The 25,842-nt window shown below is 35.3% G+C and overlaps 2 protein-coding genes and 1 non-coding gene across 3 annotated transcripts; 1 reads left to right on the forward strand and 2 right to left on the reverse strand.

Annotated features, from left to right (window-relative positions):
* Positions 1-295: 295 nt before the first annotated feature.
* Positions 296-4,411, reverse strand: LOC126800141 (serine/threonine-protein kinase-like protein ACR4). The gene is given in 6 exon segments (XM_050527429.1): positions 296-2,892; positions 2,895-3,223; positions 3,226-3,478; positions 3,480-3,912; positions 3,914-4,213; positions 4,215-4,411. Coding segments are annotated over 6 exon segments (2,727 nt in total). The 3' UTR covers positions 296-1,677.
* TRNAT-UGU (transfer RNA threonine (anticodon UGU)) lies at positions 1,307-1,378 on the forward strand. The gene has a single exon. It is a non-coding gene; the product is annotated as a tRNA-Thr (tRNA).
* A 16,978-nt stretch (positions 4,412-21,389) lies between the features above and the next one.
* Positions 21,390-24,909, reverse strand: LOC126800143 (phosphatidylinositol 4-phosphate 5-kinase 5-like). Its single transcript, XM_050527430.1, has 8 exons — positions 23,723-24,909; positions 23,267-23,434; positions 22,935-23,100; positions 22,715-22,834; positions 22,403-22,596; positions 22,044-22,174; positions 21,826-21,901; positions 21,390-21,681 (listed from the first exon to the last, which is right to left on the reverse strand). The coding sequence occupies exons 1-8, from the start codon at positions 24,907-24,909 to the stop codon at positions 21,390-21,392; spliced, it is 2,334 nt and encodes a 777-aa protein (XP_050383387.1).
* Positions 24,910-25,842: the final 933 nt, after the last annotated feature.

The raw sequence follows: 25,842 nt of genomic DNA on the forward strand, positions 1-25,842 counted from the left end.
ATTGTGAGCTGTACAGGGGAGCCTGTCAAAATTGGATGACATGCACTGTCAGAATTCTGAAATCTATAAGGATTGGACATTAATTGCATATCTTCTTTCTCCTTTAATGCTGATTTCTTTTGCACAAATTTCTTCCTTTGAATTAGGGCAGCAAGAATCTTAATTGTTGCAGCCTTGTTTGAATTTTCTTACATCTTCTCATTAATTTGCTGCATGCATTCTTTGACTTTCTTACCTCTTCTCATTTAATTGTTGCATGCCTTATTTGATATAGATTCTGATATAGATTCATGCCTCTATGTATAGGAGAAACAAGGTCTCAACTTTCCCTCACAGCCTTTAGATCAAAAACAAATCAATGGCTGAGATAATTCTGCCGAGCTCACTAGACTTCTGAGTAATGATTCGGTCATATCTCCATGTAGGAATAAGATATTGATTTGATTCCAAATCCTACAAAAACTAGACTCACACAACTTTCTATCCATATATAGTACATCTTCTATTTCGATCGGAGCTATTCAGGGGAGCCCGTCGAAGTTGGACTACGAGTCTTGACAGCATTTTGATTATTGCATGGATTTGACTTTTAAGTGCATATCTTCTTCTCTTTAATAATTCTGATTTATATGCACGAAAATATCTTCGTATACACCTTGGAAATCCATCTCCAACTTGGTTTTAGAATCCAAACTCCCAATAGGAAACCATCAATGACATATGGTCTCTCCTTATTCCTTGCTCAACTAAGAATGCTTTCTTTTTCCAACATGGATTTGTATTTCCTAATAAGAATAAATACGTTAGAAACAAATAAATAGGAAAAGATGAATCCTACTCGAACAAGTAATCATATCTCAACAAGGATTATTAACACTTAGCACGATTTCATCATCAATTCACTCATATCCGAGTTAAGTTCTACCTAGACACTTATTCTAACAAAATAAATTAAAACATACTAAATAAGAGGTAACAAAGAGTAAGAATATGACAAACGCATTAAGAACGTCACACTTTGTGCTCCTATCAGCTGACATCTCAACTTTACACCAGAATGCTTCCCATTGACAACACTGTTTTCAGCTGACAAATAAACCATGGATTTGTTTTCATCAATTGTTTGCAAAAATATTTGAAAATTGATGATCTTGTCTTCAATTGGACATGATTGAAAACTTTCGGTGCAAATCTCTCCATTTCGGTTTGCCAGTTGAAACGAACTTATCAAATTCGTTTCACGTTGTATGAATTTACTAGACCATCTCCGAATATATATATCTTTATCTAGATAATTGTAACAGGTGCCCTTATAGCTCAGTGGTAGAGTGTCAGTCTTGTAAACTGAAGGTCCGTAGTTCGATCCTGCGTGAGGGCAAGTATATTTGTATTTTGCATTATTATTATTATTATTTTTTTTCTGGGCCTTTTTTCTTTTTAATAGAGTTTGTTGTTATTTTTATTTCTGAATGGATGCTCTAATTCGCCAAAAAACCGTTAGAACTGAAAGTACAGATATATATAGAAGATATGAGTGATAAAAAAATATAAATTGGTAGCGACTTATAGCTGTCCAGGAAATTACGTGTTTTTTCTTTTTACATTTCAAGAATTTAACTAAAGCAATGCAATTCAGTCCTGTCAAGCACATAATTGCAGCATTTGGTTTGGTTCTGTTTAAAAATTATGCTGCAAGAATAACTTCTCTTGAGGTGAAGCTGGTCCATTCTCTTCCTTCAAACTCCTCAACCCATCACCACCATTTCCCATATTTCTAGCTTCTGTGGAGTTCTTCCCATCAACATCAGCATCCGAGACCGACGACTTTCTCCTCTGAGAAGAAGCAACGCTAGGAAATGTGATCCATGAAGGAGCTCTGAACTCAAACCTCTGATCCTCGGCGTCTATTACCTCAGTTTCGAGTGACTTGTTTGATGATCTTTGAGATGACTTCTTGTGCAATCTACTGCTTCCCAATACCACCTCAGTAGGCAGAATTGGTTGCTCATTACAGGGGCTTCCCATTAGCAGCGCAAGAGCTCGTTCGAGTGCTGTCGTCACTTTATCCATTGATGGCCTCTCCTTGCCTCTCATTCTAACACATTTGCAGGCTACATTGGCAATTCTTTTCAAGGCTTCAATATCTGGTGGAGGTTTCAGAACAGGGTCCAAGATTGCAATTATATCTCCTGCCTTGATCAGAGGCACTGCCCATTCAACTATATTTCCTGATTCTTCATACTGCATATCAATGGCTTTTCTGCCACTGAGAATCTCCAATAGCAAAACACCAAAACTATAAACATCAGATTTGGTTGTAAGGTAGTGAAGTCTGTAGTACTCAGGATCAAGATACCCGAGTGTTCCTGCTGGCAGTTCAGCCAATGGGGAGCTACTATCTGCAGATCCCAATAGTGATAAACCAAAATCAGCAACTCGAGCATTGTGTTCCTCATCGATCAGGATATTTGAAGACTTTATATCTCTATGAATCACTGGTGGGCAAGCGTAACCATGCAAGTATTCAATTCCTCTAGCTGCCTGGACTGCAATTGTGACTCTTCATACCCAATCCAATTGCTCTCTCAAGGCTTTGTTCTTGCCATGGAGGTGTTGGTGCAATGATCCATGAGCCATGAACTCATACACGAGAAGCCTCTCTCCACCTTCACAATAGCCAAGCAGGTTGAGTAAATGAGCATGGTTTAATCTGGATAGCAAGTCCAGCTCAGTATGGAACTCTTTCGAATTCTTTTGCATGTTAGGAGACATTATAGCCCTTTTGACAGCAACAACTGTTCCATCGTTCAAAACACCTCTAAAAACTGAGGAGAAGCTTCCCTTCCCCACCACAGACTCTTCTTCAAACCCAGAAGTTGCTCTTTCTAGCTCATTTCATAAAACATCTGAGCCCGCCGTATCTTCATATCATCCAAGTCTGGACGAATCTTGCCGATGTCTTTCTGGAAAGGAGAACCACCAGGACCGTTCTTTGTAGACTTTAAATTTTTCTCTTTGCAACGACAGTCATGTAACTTGTAGCGAACATATAAAACAGCGGTTAGAGACACAACACTGACCAGTATCACAGCAAAGGCAATCTCCGCGATAATGACAGGCAATTGCAGAGACCAGAACCTTTCATTGCTCATTGAATTGGTGTACAATGAAGAACAGTTTGCGGAGCACTCAGCTGAGGAACAAATAGAACAGTTATAATCAGTCTATCAGATTTCAATGTACATTCAATTTTTTGGTACATTTCAGGAGGACAGCCAGTGCTGCAGGGCATGCAAATGTGAGAGTTGGGATCTTTGCAAGAGGTGGCGTCACGGTCAAGTTCATAGAAGCCAGGAGCACATGGAGTAGACCTGCAGGTCCTCGGTGGAACAGGTAATGGAAGAGAAGTAGGAAATCCAAGACCCCAACAAACAGGTAAGAATGACTTGGCAGCAAGAATCGCACAAGTGAAGTAATTTTCCAGCAGCAATGTCATAAACCTTGATACCCTTAGGAACAGGTGTACTTTGCTTCACGATAAATCCCCAGCAGATGACACCATGGTCATAGCTCTTGATTCCACAAGCATGGAACTTCCCTCCCACGATTGAAAGCATTGGATCCTTTGGAGCCAAATCAACATTGCCTTGACCCGAATACGCCACTGAGATTTCTTCCTCAATGTCCAAGCTTCTTCCCCAACAAAAGGTCCTAGAGCTCACACCCTCTGAAATCCCACAGACATGATACCCGCCAGCTGCAATCTTCCGAAACCTCATGTCTGCAGGGACCAAACCGATGACCCTGCTACTAGTCTCGTCACCCCAGCAGAAGACAGTCCTGTTTTGAGAAAACAATGCACAATTGAATTCTGACCCTGCAGAAAGAGACTGCATTTGGCCATCAAACACAGTTTTTGGTCATGTTATAGCCCCAACAATCCACAAAGGACATGTTTCTGAGGCTCCCTGTTAGAGGTTTTCTCAATCCACACAAATGGTAATCACCAGCACTGATTTCTACATATTGGGCATCTTTTATAATGGGTTGAGGAACACCCATTTGAATATAACCACTGCTACCCCAACAATATGGTTGGCTAGAATCCATGAGCAGACCACAAACAAAGCCATCACCAGCAGTTAGACCAATAAACGGGAAATGAATCGGGGTTCCATATGTTATGGCTGAGTTTGATCCATATCAGGTGACAATGAGATCCATTTAAGTTTAAGCCACAGTAAACAGGGCCGTTCTCACCATAAGATACTGCAATGGAGGACATAGAACCTAGTCCTGAAACTAAACACCATAAACTTGATAAACCCACAACTTGAGCAAGAATCTCAACTGTATTGTTATTGTTGATATTAAGGACCCAGATCAGGAAACCTCCTAAAGAGACCACCATTACGTGTACACACGACAATCAGAATAATATTCAGATACAAACTAATTCTTACTGCTGATACTGACATGTCCTACGTTATCCACCCAAAACTCACCAACACAAATTAAGCAACGCACAGTGTAGAACTGAAACTCGAGTAGTACACATGCTTCCCTTTCTCCATGATTGAACGAAGAAAAAGGCAAACATTGGAACTAAAGTTCCATACTTGAACACAAAAAATAAGAGAGAGATCCCCCGCGTACCAGAGAAGCCAAACACGAATAGCAGGACCCAGATGAACGCAGCTTTAGAAACCCAAGTGAGAAAACCTCATTTCATTCGGTCAGGGTTATCTACATTCAAAAACTCGGGAAAAAGAAAGTCTTGATTGTCAGAAGACTACTTGGGAGGAGCAGTAGAGTGTTGGGTGGGTGGAATAGCGAATGGCTGAAAGCTCAGAGAGAGAGAGAGAGAGGAGGTGGCATGTGGTAGCAGGAAGAAGGGAAGGAAGGCAACAACAACAACATCATCATCATCATCAAGTGAGAGAGAGAGAAAGAGAGAGAGAGAGGGCATTGAATGGCATGGAAGTGCAGTTCTGAGCGTTGGTGAATGCAATAAATGAGAAGTAAATGGCATTTCATCTTTTCATGCATACTGTTCTCTCTATATATTTAAACTCTAATCGATATATGCTTCCGAATTTTCCCCCCGCTACCTGGAAACAAATGTTTGTGTTTTTCAGTTTTTCTTTTCCTTCTGGTTTTTTCTTTCCATGGATGGACTGTGTAATTTTCTACCATTTCTCCTTCTTTAAGCTCTTCTCGAGTCACGTAACAACGTTTCCCTTGTTGACTTTCTACTCACAAATAATTGCCGCCATGGGTTTTACCTCTGCATGAGGCTTGGGCCGTTACAATATTTCGTAGACAACATCCACAAAAAACTCGATTAGGAGAAATAGAATCAGTTAATAATAACTAAAGAAATCACACCGCAATGGAATGCCCGATTGTGGTCATTACACCGCGGTACACATTTTAACAAAGATTCATGGTTACGGGTATGCTGCCAACAACAACCACAACTCTACAAGAATCCATGCTCGAGATGGTCCTCCCGACCCCCTCTCCATGCATGTACTCAAAATCTCGTTGAGATCTCTCTCCATAATCAAAGGCAAAGTACAGGTCGACGCTGCTAGTGTTTTGATACGATAAGATTTCAAGTTTGATATTTTAAACTAGGGGTGTAAATGAGCTGAGCCGAGCCGAATACTAGATTGTTCATGTTTAGCTCGTTTCCATTCGATCGAGTTCGAGCCGGGCTAAAATTTGATTTTTGTGATTCATGTTCAAGCTTAGCTCGGCTTGAAAAAGCTCGAGCTGGGCTCGGGCCGACTCATTTTATTAGATGAGGTCAAACTCAAATTCAGCCGCCTTGAATCATATGAACTTAAAATTTTAAAATTTAGAAATTAAAAATAAATTTTAAAATAGCAAACACAAAATCCATTTTTTCTGTAATAAACTAAAAATAACAAATAAAACTCTTTATTTAACTTAAAATCTTTAACTAAATACTTTGGAAAGAAGTCTTCCAACACTTTCAAACTAATATTATATTTTTAATATTATTTCTTATATAAAAATTATATTTTATATATACTATAAAAGTTAATAAGTCATGTTTAATTAAAAAACGAGCCGAGCTTTTAACAAGCCCGAGCTAGCTCGCGAGCTAAACGAGCCGAATACTTATTGTTCAAGTTTGGCTTATTTTCAAGGTCGGGCTTAATATTGAGCTCAAACTCGGCTCATTTAACTTTACGAGCTCGAGCCGAACGGGCTAAAAGTGAGCCAAACACGAATCGAACACGAACAACTCGAGCCTATTTATAGCCCTATCTCAAACCGTGTTGTGCAAATTTATAGATGCCCGTGAATCTCCATATTTCTTGAGTACTACATTTTATGTACACGCCCAAAAGAGCGATGTAAATGAATGTGTTCCTCTCAAACAAGTAGGGTAGTATGTGAAATATTGTATGAAGTACTATTATGAACAATGAGGACATCACGCCGGTAGCAAATACTCAAGGATCCAAAATGTGATTTGACAAGACAAAAAGATTTCTTAAAAAAAAAAAGAAAAAAAAGCAGGCAATGAAAAGTTTACTGTAAGCTATATATGTACTTAGAGGATTTGAAGATGGCTCAACCATTTTTATTGTGTAACACGCACCATGTACCTACATGATTTGAAGATTGTCCACGATATGTTTGATGGAAATTTGACATAGCATTAGTGTTCGATTGAAGTTAAGATACAGTTTTCGCCATATAATTTAATATTTTATATTATTCCAATTTAGCAAACCAACTTCTTATTAACTCTAATTGATCGATGCGATCCAATTCATAAAGAAAAACTCTCTCTTATTTCTTCCCCCTCTCCAACTCTTTCTTTTCTTTCAGAGTTGTTCCTCATCAATTACTTTGCTGAGGTACATGCACATAAGAAATTACCATGCTTGTCTTCCATTTTTTCGAAGCAAGTAGAAAGTTTTTTCTATGATTTAATTGAAATGAGACTTTGAACTCTATATAAGATATGCAATTTTTTCTATAAATAACATACCGACACATTAGGGAATAATTTTTTATAAATAGTAATAGGGCGAATTTTCGTTTGAAGTTACAGAGTGAAGTTCATTATTTGACTCACTTTTCGGTCATATTCGATATCTTCACCATCCAGATCTTAGCACATAATGTATAGACCACTTCTATAGATTTTTATCCAATTTGATGATTGTTTGACCTACTGAAATCATGATTTACACGAATGGTTCAAGTTGAACATATTTGGTTCGTTAAATGATTTAGTGATGTTTGAACACCTTAACGATTATTAAATTGGATAAAACTTTATCAATAGTGATCTCTACATTATGTGCTAAGATATGTACGGTGGAGATGTGAAAGTGTGACTAAAAAAATGAGTTAAATAATGAACTCCACTCTGTAAATTCAAAGCAAACATTCTATGGATATGGACTGCATATATGGCCCAACATAAAATACGAAATCTACCATCCTTTTGATAGGAGCACAAAGTGTGACGTTGTTAATGTATATATGCCCTATTCTTATGCTTTGTTACTTTTCATTTAGTTGTTTTAGGTTCATATTTGTCATTTCTATGTTCTAAGGAGAGCTATTTCGAATTTAGATGAATTGATGATGAAATTGTGCTAAGTGTTAGAACTCTTTATTGAGCTAGGATTCCTTACTCGACTAGGACTTTACTTTCCTATTTTCATTATTTCCTATTCTTTAATCGACGAATTCTTTTCAGGAAAGACAAATCATATTTGGAAAGGAAGTAGAGAGGTCGAGATGCATTCCTAGTGAGACAAAGAAATCATATCCGAGTTGAAGAAGGAGAAGAAGAGGCCGGCCTAGCTATTCCTAGTTGAACAAGGAGAGATGCCGTGCAGCCCTTATGTGTATCCCTATTGGATTTGGTTTCCTACATCAAGTTGGATTTGGAGTACATGAATCAAAATCCATAACAAAGAAGATTTCAGCTTCCCAATTGGATTCTATCTCCTACAAGGGACGACAAAGAGGGTTTATTTTCTCCTATATATAGAGGCTCGGCCTCCCAATTTAAAGCATCATCAACCTTGCACACAAGCACAAGCCTAGCTCTGCTGAATTAATCCCTCACCCTTCCAAGAAATCCTAAAACCGATTCCACCATTCTCCACCTTCATCTATAGCCTTGAAGCACGATTGAGAAGAGGTTCCATTCCCCTAGAAGTCTTGGCTACACCTTGTAGAATCGATTGATTGATAAAGTGTAACCATGATTCTCTCTTTGTTTCAATTCGGTTTTGGTTTTGTTCTTGTTCTTGGATGAGCTTGCGATTTGTGTAGTGTAATCATGTTTCAATTTTGTCTATGAAATAGCTACTCGATTCAATTTGTATAAAGATTCGAATTCATGTTTTGGTTTTATGGATTTTCTGTTTTTGGTTTCTGCCGAGTCTTGTTCTTGATCAATTTCGATATCGTGATGTTATGTATGCGATTGTAGCATGATATTTAGGTTGTTGGATTAAAGACTTATGCTATGAACATGTTTATTCTTTTCTATATGATTTTCGAAATTGCATGATTGGGGGTTAAGTAGGTAACATACTTGATGAATTCGATATGCATGGCTTTGGGATTATATGGTAAGATGAACATGTTAGATTTCAATGAGGCCGAGTGGCAAGACTTGAATGTGTTAAGTGTCTATGCATATAGGTTACTAATTTGGAACTTAGATTGCATGATCCAACCTTAGTTGTTCATGAGCTAATCTCGGCATGATTCTAAAGATGGACATAGAACTTGTTTCGATTTCTTTATGTGATTTGTTTTGGTGATTGTTTATGTGTTGGTTGGTTGATCACATGTATATATTAGTTTAGGTTTTATTTTCTGTTTTTATAACTCAATTCGATCCTATATATCAAACCCTTTCATATCTTTATGAATTCGTGATAAGTGTTGTGATCCTAAGCCCTGGCTGGATCCCCGGTTTATGAACGATACCCTCTTGCTTTATACTACTAATGATGCGTACATGGTTAAATATTGATGTCGAGTAATCGAGTATTCATCACCTTTGACGGTAGGAGATGTCCCTTGTGAAATACTGTAGGGTTAACTGAAGAGTCTATTTTGAATGGGTCATATTGATTTACTAAAGACTGATAATTGAGTTTGGATGGTTTGAGAGTAGTACCAAGTGCACTATACCTATTATCAGTTGGTATGAGAGATTGATTTGCAGAGGGGACTAGGCTGAGTGAAGACTCGGGTAATTCTTTTTTTGACTGGAGAAGGAGATTCAAGATTAACTATTGCTTTTTCGGGATTTCGCCCTTTAAATGAGGGATTTCTCCCTTTGGATGAGCTGGGCTTCTTCCTTTATATGATATGTGTGTATATGTATACAGAGCCCTTCTATTATGATATCTTTTTTTTGGGTATTTTAAAGGGATATGTCATTTCACCAACTTCTCAGTTTCATTTCAACATCTTCACCGTCCAAGTTTTAGGGTCTAATGTGCAGATTACATTTGTAAAATTTTAGCCAAATTAGTGATGTTTAAGGTACACACATACACACACTTTAAGGTACAAAATTAAGAAAGTAAGAATGTAATTGACTGTACAGTCGAACCTCGATAAATGATATTCGATAAATTAATAACATCAATTAAATATATAATAATTTTCTCCGATTCTGAGTCAGAACAAGTGTATATTACTAGGATTATGCTAAATGCATAAGATAATATGAGAAAGACTTCGTTTATGTTCTAATGAATATATAAAGTAATAATTGATAAAAAAAATTTAAAAACTAATTACACCTTATTTCTTAATTTATTTTTTTATTTTTTCTTTATATGTGAATCAAAGTTTCAAGTTTCGAAACACACGTGTATCAGATCATGTATGTTTTTTTTTCATTTAGAATTTTTGAAGCTGCATAATTATATATAGGGAAAAACTTGCGTACAAACTAGTATGTACGCGTGCGTCCGAACTTTCATTTATTTGCACACTTTGGGAATATAAATACATGATTTCAACCGTTCAAAAGTTTAGTTTATTACTAAAGATCATGTTTGCAAAAAATTGATGTAAACAAAAATCGTCTTCATAGTCGATTGCATCAAACAAATTGACGGTTGATCATGAGACTACTAACTTTCACCATAACCGTTCATTTGTTTGATGCAATCGACAAAGCAAACGATTTTTGTTTATGTTGATATTTTATAGAAATGATCTTTAGTAATAAACTAAACTTTTGAACGGTTGAAATCATGTATTTATATTCTCAAAGTGTGCAAATAAATGAAAGTTCGGACGCACGCGTACATACTAGTTTGTACGCAAGTTTTTCCCTTATATATAGGCATCATATGTTCATACCGTACCAAAATAGGAAAGTGTATTAACCTAATTTGATTTGGATTCTATATATAGGAATAAAACTTATATTAAAATATATAATAGCAATAAAACTCTCTTTAAAGTAATATATATTCATGTATCGATAATATAATAACACTGCTAAAATAATAATTTGTCATAGTCCTGGTATTATTCATTTAAAGAGGTTTTATTATAATGCATTTTAATCTAATTATTTTTAGGTTAGTACTTGAAATCTAAATTTATGATTGAGATTGAGAAAATACCAATTGCAGCTTTTGACAATCTGAACGGAATAGTTGATGATAGAAAAAATGAATAAAAATAATAATGATGAATGATGTGAATTGGCATGGGTATAAATTTAAAGAAAAACAAAATGTGGGTTTAGAGCATCTTCAATAGCTCTTACATAAATCTTATATTATAAATGATGAAATAAAAAAAATATAAGAAAATGTTACTAACTCCAATAGCTCTTTTATTTTATCCAACAATTAAATGCATTTCTGCAAAATTTAATGAATTAATAAAAATATTTTTAATTTTTTAAATAAAGTAAATTATTATTTTTAATTTATTTATCTTCTAAAGAAGACAAGAAGAGAGTGTAAATTCTAAAGGCAAATAATAAAGTTTTGAGATTTTTCAATGAATTATACAAAGGCCCTGACTATTAGAACCTCCAAATTTTCTCAAATGACCTCCATGTATTTGAATTATTGAATTACATATATATATTCCTTTACATAATGAGTAAACATATTAAGGACAATGTGTGTAATTATTCCTTTTTTTTCTTCGCATTGGGCTTCAAATTATTGTTTACTCATATTAAGGACAATGTGTGTATAAAAAGAAATATAGATTTATTAAATTCTATAAATAATAGATTGTCGTATTTATTACTTTCTTTATTAATATTTATTTTATAATTTGTCTAAATAATTAATTTCTATATTTAATAAACTGAAACTATACCTAAGATCGTTTATTTTCATTCTCTTTGTTTCCACTTTCTTTGAGATAGATGATGTTTTTACATGAGCTGTTGGAGTAAAATATTATGTTTTTTTCTCTAAAATAGAGATAATTATAGTTTTACAATAGCTGTGGGAGGTGCTCTTAATTTAAAAGAGTGGCTTCTATATTAGGTTTGTGTCTAATTTTTTCAAAAATAAAACATGCATAATTAGTAAAGACGGTAGTGGTACGCATGATGCCTGCGATGCAGCTTACCTCAAAATTTTAGTTGCATACTTTCATTCCATTCGAAACAGCCATTGCAAGCGTACCTCCAAATCTTTGCGCTTTCTATTATTACCGGCCATCATCAATCCACCATTCACCAAAGGGCACATACTCTCACTGCCAATATGTATGCACTTGAAGCAATCATCTTTCCTGTAAGGGCTTTTCCTTCGACAATATGAGTAAACAATGTGGCTTAAGTCCTTCCTTAATTCTCACATCTAGTAGGTCATTGGCAGGGCCGGCCCCGAGGGATTTGAAGCCCAATGCGAAGAAAAAAAAGGGTCCTTACACAACAAAAAAAACAAAAAAAAAATAATTTTTTTTCCGGAATTTGGAACCTTGTCAAGTGCAATGCTAGGAGGCTCATCCTCACGCCTGAAATTTTTTATTGATATGTTAAAACATGGTAGAATGGGGGGGGGGGACATAAAACCATTACACTCGAAAACAAGTACCAACATGCACCTCTTGTACCTACAATCAGATATGCTGCTGGGAAACCAAAATTCTAAAAACTCTAAACTCCTAACCTTCTTCTAGTACTTAAAATATCATGTCTTTCCACCATTCTAGCAATCATCACCCTCAACACCATGGTTTATGTTCATTTTCCAACAAATACAATTCCTTAACAGTAGCAACCCAGTAAAAAACAATTTTGATTATTCAAAACGACAAAGAGAGCTAGCTGCACAGACTTAATAGAAGTTTCAAGTCAGTTGTACACACTGAGAGAGGCCAACTACTCTCTTGTGAGACATGCTATAGCAAATTCAAACAAGACAGATTGAATGTAATTCACTAAAATTCAAAGCGAGTTAAACTTACCAGCAGCATTTCCTATTTGAGTTTGTTGGTTAAATCCAGCTGTCACAGAAATGCAGAGAATCATAGTAAAGAGGCCTGGAAAATACTGAAATGCACCTTGCCTATAAAAGCTGCTGAACCACCGAGTCTTGAGATACCAACAGCCACATTAGCTACTAATTAAGACCATAATATATGTTTTAAGCTCATTAAGACCAATTAACCATATATTACTTAGAAAAAAATTAACAATACATATTCCAGCAAAAAAGTTGGCAGCTAAAGGGATGAAGCATAAGCAACCATTTCAACAAAAAAAAAAAAAAAAAAATCACCCAGATACTAGTGGGGACCATGTTAGACTCAAATCCCTTTCTTCAAAGCAAATTATCGAGTTACTGATCGCATATATCCCAAAATGTTGAGAAATTTTTTCAATCTTTACAAACATTGTTTACCAACTAATCTCTATAGTTTCCTTCTGGAATTTATAAACACTACACAGATCAACCATCAAACTCATGTGCTTTACAAAGCTAGTGAACCCATATGGACCAACTGATCAAGTTCTAAACTTTTGAACACTGTAAGATTCTGAAACACTACTTTTACTCAAAAGACTTGAATCTAATGCAAGTTGGTCTGATGGTGTAGTAAACTTCTAAGAGAAATTCAATCAAATACTGAGCGAAAGATTCATTACAGCAAACACAACCCAAATACAAATTAGAACACATCAAAGACAAAACAATAATTTTCAGCTCAAAAACACTAATTGGAACAAAACTCAAATTTGCAAAACTCACAAATAAGATACCGAATGAAATCAAAGTCCTAATTCGAGGACATATCATAATTCATAAAACCATTATAATTTAAATGAACATGCAGTGAGAGAAGTGAAATCAAATCAGAGTTTGGAGTAACAGCCATTAGATCAATGGAATTGAAACAGAGAAAACAGAGTGTGCACCGAGAAAATGGAATTGTGAGGATTGATTGATGATAGATCGTTCGGTTAGAACGTCTATAAAATACCCTGTAAAACATCATCGTTAGTATAGAATAAGCAGGGATCGTTCAGTCCGGGGAATCAAAAGGGCCTCAACACTTATCATGTTATTGGGGGATTTGATCTGGATTCTAAAACTACAACTGAAAATAAATCCTAAATTACTTATATACAATTGATCAACCATTCATCACATAACCAAAACACGAATTCTACTCAAGAAACATGTATGACATGCATAGAACAACATATAGGCAGCATTATTTTCGATTCTTCTTAAGTCCATTTCAATTCTAATTCTAATTAGAGTCCGAAGCGGTTCATCTAATCGTTAAGACTTCTTAATTATTTAGAATCAACGAAGCGTTCAATCCTAAACATATGCTAAAGAGAGTTCAACATAACGAAGCGTCTAGTTAAACAACAAAGTAGCACATAAGCACATTAAGTCGAATTGGAGACATGTTACACAAGCATGGCGTCACTCATCTTGATTAAACATGCAAATTCCTAGAACTATCACAGCCCTATATAAGTATCCATAATTGAAACACGAAGCGCATATTCAATTAATGAACACTTTGGTGAATGAAATCGCAACCTTAGGAGAACCATGGCCTTAGCTTTCTCAAGCATTGATTTAGATGTACAAATTCAAGGAATTAATTGAAATAAAACCTAAATTGAAATCAAAAACCTACTACCCATAGATGCTACACACGACATACACACATATTTCATGAGTTCATGCAATCAAAACATAAAACCAAAGAAGTCTGAAATTATGTTCTTCATATATGAAACCGAAAATAACATCCAATGATTCATACAATGAATTCGAAATTTGCAGAAAATAAAAAGAAAGATTACAAGCCATGGATGAATCACACATTAGAAACTTTCTAGGATGAAGCAAGGATGAATTCGAATTGGTGGAGGAGGAAGATGAGCACGGCTTGGTGATGATGGATGAAGGTTTTTGGCTTGAATTTTTTGGATGTATTTAGGCAGCAATTCGGCTTTGTTTGTAAGAGAATGGAGATGAAAAATATGAAGGGAGGCCGAGCTATATATAGAGGAACCAAGGGAGGAGGCTGCTAGGGTTTAGGATGGGCTGATCCATGTATGCACGGCTAAGATCTTTTCTATTGTTTTGGATCGAATGGCTGCCCTTCTTTTCCTTGTAGAACAAGCTCTTATCTCCTTGATTCTCTCATGGGCTGCACGGCATGGGCTGCTCGGCATGGGCTCTCAACCCTAGCTGAATGGAAGGCACGGCTGTCTTTGATTGAATGGAAGGATAGCACGGCTGAAACTCCTTCTTTTTCTCTAGATATTATCTCCAAAATTCTGAAATTAATCTCCCTTAAAAACCTGAATGGTAGCTCGGCATAGGACTCCTTCTCCATGTAGTACACGGCCTCCTTAATTCCCTCCTTGAATTATCTCTTCAAATCTGAAAATAAGAAAAGAAAAACATAAGTAAAAGATAATTCATTCGAAATTCATGTCTTAATCTAGACAATTGTTGTCTTAAAGGGACACATGTAATAGATGAGCTCAACTAGATTAGGAAAGTTTCTAATTTGCAAAAAGGAAACTTACTAGAATAAGTAAGTTACTAGAACAAGGAAGTTCATTTAGGAAAGTTTCGTAATAAGAGTTTGAGTTCAAGTAGGACTTTGCAAAATGGTACGTTTCCTAGTCTAACAAGGATTCCTAGTGCAAACATAACTCTCAAGATATCGCCAATGCGACCAAAACGTAGAAAGATGAAAACTCCTAATTCAACTAGGTTTCATAGTCCTATAAGGATTCCTACTCAAACTAGGACTCTAGACCAATTCTTCGTTTTTAACTCGTTTAAGCACAAAAACACATCCATAACCATCCAAGACTCCTATTGTGACTCAATGACTCGATATTACAACAATAAGGGTTAAGCAAAGTACAAATGGAGGTAAAAACATATTAAGAACGTAGCACAAAGTGCTCCTATCAATTGACCGAAGAAAAAGAAGAGCAAAAGTTGAGAAGCCGAGAAGCTTAGAAAAACACTAGTTGAAGGAGTTGTCGATCAATTTCTCTTTTGTGGGTTTTAATTAATATTACAAATAGAAAAAAAATTAAAACTCTGGGCCTTAGGCCTAATGCGGTCGCACTGGCTGCACTGCGTCAAGGCCGGCTATGGTCATTGGTTAGCCTACAACGCATCTCCTACTCAGTTGCATAAGGACAATCTTAGAACCAATTTTGTGGGACCGAAGATCTATCTCTTCCACCATTGTCGCTCCAATTTCGTGGAACAGATCGATGGTCATTGGTTTAGCTCAGGTCACATTTAGATGTAGAATTCAGGTGTTCTGCCTGATCGAGCAATAATAAGAAGTGTTGGTGCTTCGTTATGAGTCTACTAAGTGTCAGCAATTGCAATATTTGTGAACTACCAAAAGAGATTAGGTATTAACGTTTCATTACGTTATTTGAGGCTCTTCCTTGAACTTAATTATTAGTAATGAGGGCAGCGGTCTTAGTACTTGTCTACTATGTTATCATCATACTTTAATAGAAGTTCGATATTCTGAGGTAGGGTGCATTCTGACCATTCAAAAAAAATATATCTATACTAAATGGTATTTCTATGGGTCAGTATTTTATAATTTGGGGTTATTAGAGGTCAATATTTGGAGTTACTACGGGTCGTATTAAATTATTCAGAGGTTATTAGGGGTCAAAATTTTTTAACTGAAGGTTACTATTAATTAGTAATTTATAACTTGCGAGTTATTGATGGGCTTGTATTCACCATTCAGAGTCACTATATGTCAGTATTCTTAAGGATTAATAGATGTTAGTAAATTATGATCATTGGTTACCGGAGGTCAGTAATAATGGTAATTGAGGTTAGTGATATATTAATGTGGGTTGGGGATTAGTAAATCATATATACAGTTTACAAAATCTATGGTAAGTGGTTGGTATGGTTCCAACATCAATCAATGAGATTACTCTTTCCCTCTTAATTTAGGATAAAATATTAGTCACTCTTCACAGTTTTACAAACTCGACAGTTTACTCATTCAAGTTTCAATTTCGACTGATCACTCCTTATACTTTTCAAATTCGAGTAATCTGGTCTTTCTTTTATCTTTCCATCTAATTTGAGTGTTAAGTCCATCTAATTTCTGTTTACCCAAAACACAACTAAACACTCAAATTGAATGGAAATGACAGAATGACCAGATTGCTCGAATTTAAAAAGTATAAGAAGTGATCAATTAAAATTGAAATTTGAAGGAGTACATTGTCGAGTTTGTGATAGTTTAAAGAGTGACTAGTATTTTGTTCATGAATTTATTAGGCAATATTACTGTATTAGGAGAGAGTTATTAGGACATGATCCCACTCCATGCTAGAGTGGCTCTTCAATTGAGTCAAGATCCCTCAAGATTAGTATCAAATGACCATTTTTTCTTACCATGTAATTATGAGTCCTTATTTATTTATTTTTTCAAATTACATTATTTGATGCCATATTTAATATTTTAGTTCAAGTACCGCATCTGATGTACTTGATGATAAATATACTTTACAACATTCACGATCTTTCGTATAAGTGCTTCAACATAACGTATAACTAATTGTTCTACTTCACGAGAGGGAAAATTATATAATAAAACGCTCTATAGTAGGCAATGTGAATAGTGACTATGAAAAGTAGTCATGTACAATAAACGTAAATAGTGATAAAAATGTGAAATCTCAGTAACATTTTAATTACTGCTTTATTATGAACCTAGCTTTAAATTTCTAGGAACTAGCTTTCAACATACCAATAATTTTCACCTAACGACCATTTTGTCTAAACGGTTACTTTTTTTTTTGGTAGAATCATTGTTGTCCTAGAAAGCAATAAATCTGGGTTCTAATAGTGCATAATAAAAACAGATGAAACATGCAAATTTGACACGTGCAAAAAAAAATCAAGTAAAATTACATATTTTTGCGATGGAGTTTTAGGATACCAGATAGAGTTTTATTTATTCAATATTAATACAAATGCATAACTCAGAGTCTTTCTCTTAGGTAAACAACTAAGCTGTTTAGCTACACATGATTGAAATTTAAATACAAACTTACTTGTAGAAAAAGGCACTCCACACCAGATGAATACAACATAGGACACTCACACAGTAGTAAATACACTCACAGTTCACACTATACTATACACTCACAGTTTTACACTCACTATACTAGAACAATAGTAGACTCGTTTTCCCTTTTTCCTGAAAGGCTTAAGTTCTTCTGATTTTTCTCTCTTCTAACTTCCCAAGGAAGTTCTTCCTCCTTATATAGCATTCGGACTCCAAACAGAAACTAAAACCAACATATGACAGCGAGAGACATATTTATTTTTGTACAGTAAAGTAAATTGTCTTCACTCGTTGGCAACCGCACCTTAAAAGCGAATAAGAAAGATTCTTTGTTTGGATGTGTCAGCAGCTTTACTGTTCTTTGTTTGGATGTGTCGACAACTCTTACTTTTCCATCATGTTCGTGACATTGAAATATTCCTCATCTGCACAATCATAATTTGCCAATGAATCTTGGCCCTCATCATCGCTTTTTTGCTCTGTGTCATCTTTTTCTTCACCATCTAGATCTGAGTCATAAGGAAAAAGATAAGGAATCTTGTATCCTTTTTCTTTCTCAACTTCTTTAGCCATGCTGCGATTTCTGAAGTTTCATCTATTTCATTCCTCATGATAGTAGAGAAGAAATTACAGGCATCCGGTGGAGGATGATTGTAGCATGTGACTATGATTTTTTCTCCACTAGATAAAAGACTAGACTCATAATCCCTTCAAACCATATTTTGATACACATAATGGACATGGCTTTCATCCACAGAATGCTATTGTTGAGATTACCATTTTTTCCGGAATTACTTAAACTATTTATTGGACCCTGAATAATTCTCATATAATGATATAGAGAAATGTAATTTTTGCGTTCAACTAACACTTCCCATTCCGGAGGGGTAGAAATGAATTTCAATCTCAGGATGCATCCATCTGGACGAATGTTCTTTACTGCCTGAGTTATGATTTCTGGGAAACCTTCCATGTCTTCGTTTGTCTTAGTCCAAAGATTGTGCACAAATTCATTCTCAATAAGCCATAGCTTCTGCTTTTGAGGGTGTTCGGTTTGAACATCTATAAGATATCTCCCATAATATAGGCCATAAATTATTTCCAAGGTTGAATGAAGCATTTTACCGTCTCCGTTTTGTAGTTAAATTTCCACCAAACTAATTCTTTTAGAGCTCAAACAAGAACTCGTGCGCTTTCAGGACCTTCGAAATACTTGATCATTGCACCACCTTCCTTTGAATTTTCTATTTCCTTTTCCTTTTCCTTTTTCTTTTGCATGGACACCATACAGTTCTTCTGTTAGGGCATTGAGGCTTCTCAACAAATTTTCTTCGTCTTCCTCATAGAAAGCTTGAAGAACATTATCTATAACGATCTTATGCTTGAAAGCCAATAGCTTCTCTATTTTGAATACTGGTTCTTTAAATATCTTTAAAGGATAACCATGAATATTTTTCTTTCCAGTGACATTGACCATTTTTCCCCTAAAAGGGGTTATTCTGTTTTTTGGCAAAGCAACATCCTTCACCGGACTTGGTATACCTTTACTGTCTGCCGTTTGAGACGGGCTGGCCGGTCCTTTACCTTGAGACCGTTCAGTTGAGGTTGTATCCTTGGGACATAACTCTTTACCGAGTTTTTCTTCTTCACCAGAACCTTCAGTACCTCTCTCGGACTTCTGATCCCAACCCCCTGGTTGAATCTTGTCTTGAGTTTTAGCCGGAGTCGATGCAGCTGCTTCATAAGACATAATGAATTGGTAGCCTGATCTGTCATGTAGGGGTCCAACAGTCTTGTTTCCTTTTTTGTATATGTTCCAAAGACTTTGTGATTCCGATCTCCTGCTCCTAGGATTTCGCCTTTCATCTTCATCTCCTTCTTCTCTTCTAAACGTCAGCATTTCTCTCATAAGAGCGTCATGCAAGAATTTTTTGTTACCTGCAATCATTTCCACATCATATTCATTCTAGGATAAAAACATTTGCCACAACAATATTGTCCCTCTATTTGCTGCCTCAGTTAATTTGTAGTTTTTAAATTTTTAACTTTTTTGTGGTCAATTCTAACTACAAATTTGTTTAGTAGGAATGCTTCAGCGCCTTTGATGCTCTTGATCATAGCTAACACCTCTTTTATCACCAGTGGAATAGTTTAACTCTGCCGCATTAAACTTTCTTGATAGGAACTTGCAAATCTTTTCCTGATTGGTATCTGTGGTCATGGCTATAACTACTCCCGCCTAGTAATAATCATTTGCATCCGTCTACAAGATGATTAAGTCTCCTTCTTCCGCCAGCTGTAAGGGGGGTGGGGGGGTAGACTTTGGATTAACTCATTGATCTTTTTGACAATATTACTGTCATCTTCCATATAGCACCATTTCTTCTTGGAACTAGTTTTTTTTTTGTAAAAGTAAAGCAATAAGACCACTTACTTGACGGATAAAGTCTCTAGAACAGTTAACAACTCCTAAAAATCTTTGTAAGGATTTTGCATCAGGAATTTGATATGGGAATTGGTTGATCTTCTTAACAATGTGTTCTTGGAGATGAATCTCTCCATATTTAACATGAATACCCAAAACGTTGATCTCTCATTTGACCAAATGTAACTTCTTTTGTCCCAAAATGATTCCTTTCTGGATAATGAGCTTGCAAACCTACTCCAGATGCTTCAGATGTTCATTCATAGTTCTTGAGAAGACTAAGATATCCTCTCTATAAACTATGCAAAAATCTGAATAGGGCTTAAAAATGTTGTTCATCTTCCTTCGAAAAATGGATGGAGCCTGCTTGAGACCAAACGATATAACCAATCATTAGTAATGCCATTGCGGTGTTCCCAAAGCCGTTAAGGCTATGGAATCTGGGTACATTTTAACTTGCTAGAATCTTGAATTAGCATCAAACTTAGAAAATATTTTAGCTCCTTTGAGACGATTTATGAGGATCCTCACTTGAGCTATCTAATAACCGTCTTCGACAGTTTTTTTGTAAACATCTAAAACTTATCACATTTTAAACCAACTCGTGAGTTTGATATTATGTGGTTCTGTGATCATTCTCTGGTTTGGATCCCCAACTTGTAAAGGTACCATTTTGCTCTATAGTACTAACTATTGTTCACAGTGTTTTTATTGATGAGCAATTCTAATGCTTCCGTCAGTTATGGTCATATTGACTAGTTTTGTCTAGACTTTAAGGTCAAGAGATTTGCAATTCTTTTTGTTGGCTCATAGGGGTGTGTTATCATGATATGCTTACTGAATAATGTTTTTTGACCTCTTGATTAATAAAAAAAAATATTTACCAACAAAATTAGTTGAAATACGAACATTGTAATAGATTCGTCTCTAGTTTTCTTGTACCAAATTCAACACATTTATAAATTCCATAAAATTCTCTATCTTTTATGTCCTAAAAGGAAAGAAAAAGTGATCACTTCCAAGAAAAAAAATCATAGTTTCGATCTATTATGTATGATACAAAAGATTGCACAACTGTTGTTCCCCAAAATAGTTGGTATAATATGAGGAATATTAATATGTAATCAACCTACATAAGCCTTCTATTGAAAGAAATGATCAAATGAATTAGCTAATTAACATTATGTGGGGCTTAATACTGCCTGTAAGGCAATTACAAAAAATGATGTACATAAATGCTCTTTCTTACTTTATGCTGCTGCTGAACAAGGAAACAAGGAAGTTGTAAAGTTCAATCCAACATTTTGCATTATACATGAGATGTAGGATCAAGTCATTATGGACTGTCTTCGGTGAATACTCTATATATGAAATCGCGAAAACGCCTCGAATATTGTCTAGGATCAACTGCTGATATAGAAGTTGGGTCATATTGGATTGACTTATAAGCATGCTCAAGTTTCTTGCTAATATCATAGTCTTGAAGTATGTCTATGATCCCAAAAAACATTATAACTTCATAATACTCTCCTGTTGGATCTCCTACGACCTGGAGCTCACAATCACTTTTTCTCTCAGTCTTCTCTACTCGTGCTGGCATGTTTAAACCAAGTTTGATACTCGCCCATCTGCGCAAAATAATATACCAATATTTGTTTAAGACTAGCTAACTTCCTCCCTATAAGAATATATATATATATATATATTATATTATATTATATTATGTTTGCATATTTGTAAGTATATAGATAATATTAATATACTATTATTACCTGGATGGATCTAAAAAAAGAAGTTGATCCATATCTGCTCGGGAAAGTGTGCGAGTTCCATCAGCTTCATTATCACCTGCGGTACATAGATGTACATTGTGAACAAACTCTTGTGTATATATAACATGATAAATCAAATAACACACACAATTATATATATATATATATATATAAACATATATAGGAATTAAGGATTTAAGATAGAGATTAGTAATAACCAGTAGGAATAAGAGCTCCAGATGAAACTAGATCCCCAGCAGCTGATGTATTTCTAAAATGAAGACCAACTAACAGACTATAATCCATTATTCTCTCTTGTTCAAGAAACTCACAATCTCTATCAATTTGCCTGCATACATGCTTCTATACATTAGTATATATATATATATATATATAATGTAAAGATCTAACAAATGAAAAGAAAAGAATATATAAAATGCTAAAATACTTTTATTTCTCATTTGTATGCCAAAAAAAAATAAAAAGGATTGTCAACTCAAATAGTAGATGTTGCGAAATGTTAGTAGAATCTGAAATAAGAAACAACAAATTAAAAAACAAAAACTAGTTTGATCACCTGCAAAACTCTTGAAACCATGACTTTTGGAGTCGAAATATAAAGTTTAGATCAAGGTCTTTAAGTATGGTCATTTCATCAATTTCTGTCTCAGCCTTATCTGTCGTTCGACCAAGGGAAGATCCCTTCAAGTCAAAACGTCGATGAATGGAGTATTCGGAACAAAAAAGATTTCCCATAATGATAAATCGCACCTGATTCATTGTCAGACATATATATAAATCATATCATAACTAGCTAACTTTTGAATGCTCAACTAATTTAACGTTTGTCAAAGCTATATATAAGTTTAATAATACTTGAACAAAATACCTTTTTTTGAATAGGTTGCCCAGTTAGCTTTACACAGTGTAGACCATAAAATTTAGTGACTAGTGTGTTCTCATATGCTCGAACATGGTTGTAATAGGCAGATAACATCCTTATAAGAACCTTCAACATGGAATGTAATTAGGCAGTACTAGTAGTGTTTTTGGAAATAATATTATTATACAATGAATGAATAAGTACAATTAACATCTAAAGAACTCACTTTTACTTCTGCCTTCCTCATTGTTTTTATCATGTATTGGTCATCATTAGTCAAGTAAAAGAAGCTACCACTTTTACCCGGAGAAGAAAGTTCCCGAAGCGCATCATTTCCACAGATTGAGAGCATATAGTCAGCTGCATCCACTTTGAACAACTTCCTAAGAGTTCTGCAAATTTTCAATTATAATGTCAAATTTTTCTTTTGAAAATTAACTGGAAGTGGATTGATGTAGTACAAAATAGCAGTGTAGACCTAATTAGTTAACTAGTGGTTGATTAATGCTTAAACAAACAAATTTAACAACCTTAGCTACTAAGGTTAGACCTAGTTACCTGAAGACTAATGGACAATAATCTTTCCATTTAAACTCACAAGATTGGTGTGGTGGAGTGTATTTGGACCCCTCAGGAGGAAATCTTGTCCAATATTTTTCTTTGGGGTCGAAAGCAGAAGGCTTTAAATCAGGGGATCCGGAGGGACCTGGTCTTCCAACAGAATGCCTGTGTGAAATAATTAACAATACATAATCCAAACGAGATAAGTTATACTACTTGATAAGTACACGTGGAAACTTCAAGTGATGACCTTATAATAAGGATTTGGTGAACACTTTCAAATGAGTCGTGGGATGATATACACATTGGAAGTAAAAAAATATCAATTAAACTCTAAAGCATTCATCTAACTCCATCATTTGAAAGTCACGACCTGAGTCCTTATTATAAGGACCTCATTGGAAACTTCCCCTAAGTGGACATATTATGATAAAAACATTAATCATTCAATACCTAATTCCAAGCTGCAAATTGAGCATCAGTTCATAATTTTTATGGCCCTTGCTAATGGTATCCCCTTGTCTCCTACATGTCTTAGGTACCTTCATTTGGCCCATTTCTTCAACACTTACATGACCTAGAAAATCATGATCATCTAGTTGATCTCTACCAACAGTTGAAGCTCTATCACCAAGGTCGTCATTGGTTCCACCATCCCACATTTGCAACCTATCTAACGGTCTCTCGAACCCTACACTCACCCTTCCATCTACTGACATCCTTCTCGGCTTTACCCCATTTCCCTTAGCTGACCTCCAAACTGCAAGCTTTTTCTGTGATGGTAGAATTGAAACTTTCTCTCCAGGACAAATCTTACAATCTTTTAAATCAATGTTATATACATCTTGCGGATTCCATTCGAGATTGGCGTCTGCAGATGATTGAGATGAATAATATGTACCATTTTGCTCACTTGGGTCCTTACTCCAATTCCCCACATAAAGACTCCCATCATTCCATTTGAAATTACCATTTCCTTTAGGCATAGATTCTTCCCAATTTCCATCGTACCTATTTCCATTACTCCAAACAAATGTTCCTTTCCCATAAATCTCTCCATTCTTCCATTCTCCAATATAATGATTACCATTTGTCCACTGATACTTTCCATGGCCGTCTTGGAGCCCTCTTCGCCATTCACCTTCGTACCAGTCTCCATTGGAATAACTCTTGGCACCATGGCCATGCTTTAAATTCATAACCCATTGTCCCTTATAGGTATCACCATTGGCACCTGTGTATGTACCATTGCCATCCATATAACCGCTCTTAAACTCACCTTCATAGGTCGCCCCAGATGGCCAGCTAAACCTGCCCTTCCCCATAGTTTTTCCTTTAAACCATTCTCCTACGTACATGCACCCATCCGTCCACAAATACTTGCCTTGACCATGAGGAAAATTTTCACACCATTGTCCGGTGTAGTAGTCTCCATTCGCAAGAATCTTGTCTGCATTGTATATCATATCCTCATGACCATAATCACTATCGTCGCTACTATGATCATGATCACTATTGTCATGATCATGGTCATGGTCGATGGACAATCCAAATATACTATTTGCACGTTTTCTTGCAGCTTGCGTTTTGCGAACTGTGGCCTCCCATGCCTTAAAAACAGTACTACTCTCTTTGCTCATTTGATCAACCTATTGATTTGTCTGCAATAACACGAATATTATACTCTAGTTTTTCAGCTTTTCATGCCTATGTACTTTTGTTTGTACATTAATCAATATGTAACAACATTTTTTAAACAATAACTAATTCAGAATATCTAATACAATGTAAAGCTTATTCCAGAGATTGATTAGAACAATCAATCAAGTAACCCAAACAAGATGAAGAAAATGAATTAATGAAATAAATCAACTGGAAAGATTTAAGCGATAGATCAAGTAACATGATGATCACAAAGAGAAAGAAAGCATATAACTTATCTAAAACACAGAAAATTTATTATGGTTATTTCTAGAAAGAAGTTGAGCGGAAGGAAAAATTGCAACAAATGAAGTGCCTTTCTTGTTTGCCTCAATTCTTTCTTCTTCTTTTTTCTTTACAAAATTGGTGGTTTAATTTTGCTTGTTTGACAAGTGGTGTACTTATTTCCCTAAACTCAACGGTTGAGACGACCGGGGTTGTCGCATGCAACTCTCAACCTAATTAATTGAAGGAACATCCCTAGTTTTTATGGTCCTAGCTATTAAATGCTTGATTATTTTTGTTCAATCTAAATAAAATTGGTTAGGAAAATTTTGTAGTACATACGTTTATACCTAAACAAGTAGGACTTAATTTCCCCATGTGAATTTGTGAATTATATATCTTTAACTTAATATAGAGTGATTTGTGGTTAATATGGCTATAATACCCAAGTGTTTGAAACTTATTTTTCTCTATAATGATTTTTCGTAGTTTGTGGTTGTGAGTCATTCTCGTTCATCTCCTAAAATTGCTTGGAGCCAAATATTTAGAGACAATTATGTAGGTAGGGATGAGAAAGTATCAACATAAAGGATCATCATGCTCATGCACTATCCACTCTATTACTTATATATATACAAAGTTGAAAC

Source organism: Argentina anserina, chromosome 6 (genome assembly GCF_933775445.1).
Source record: "Argentina anserina chromosome 6, drPotAnse1.1, whole genome shotgun sequence".
NCBI lineage: Eukaryota > Viridiplantae > Streptophyta > Magnoliopsida > Rosales > Rosaceae > Argentina > Argentina anserina.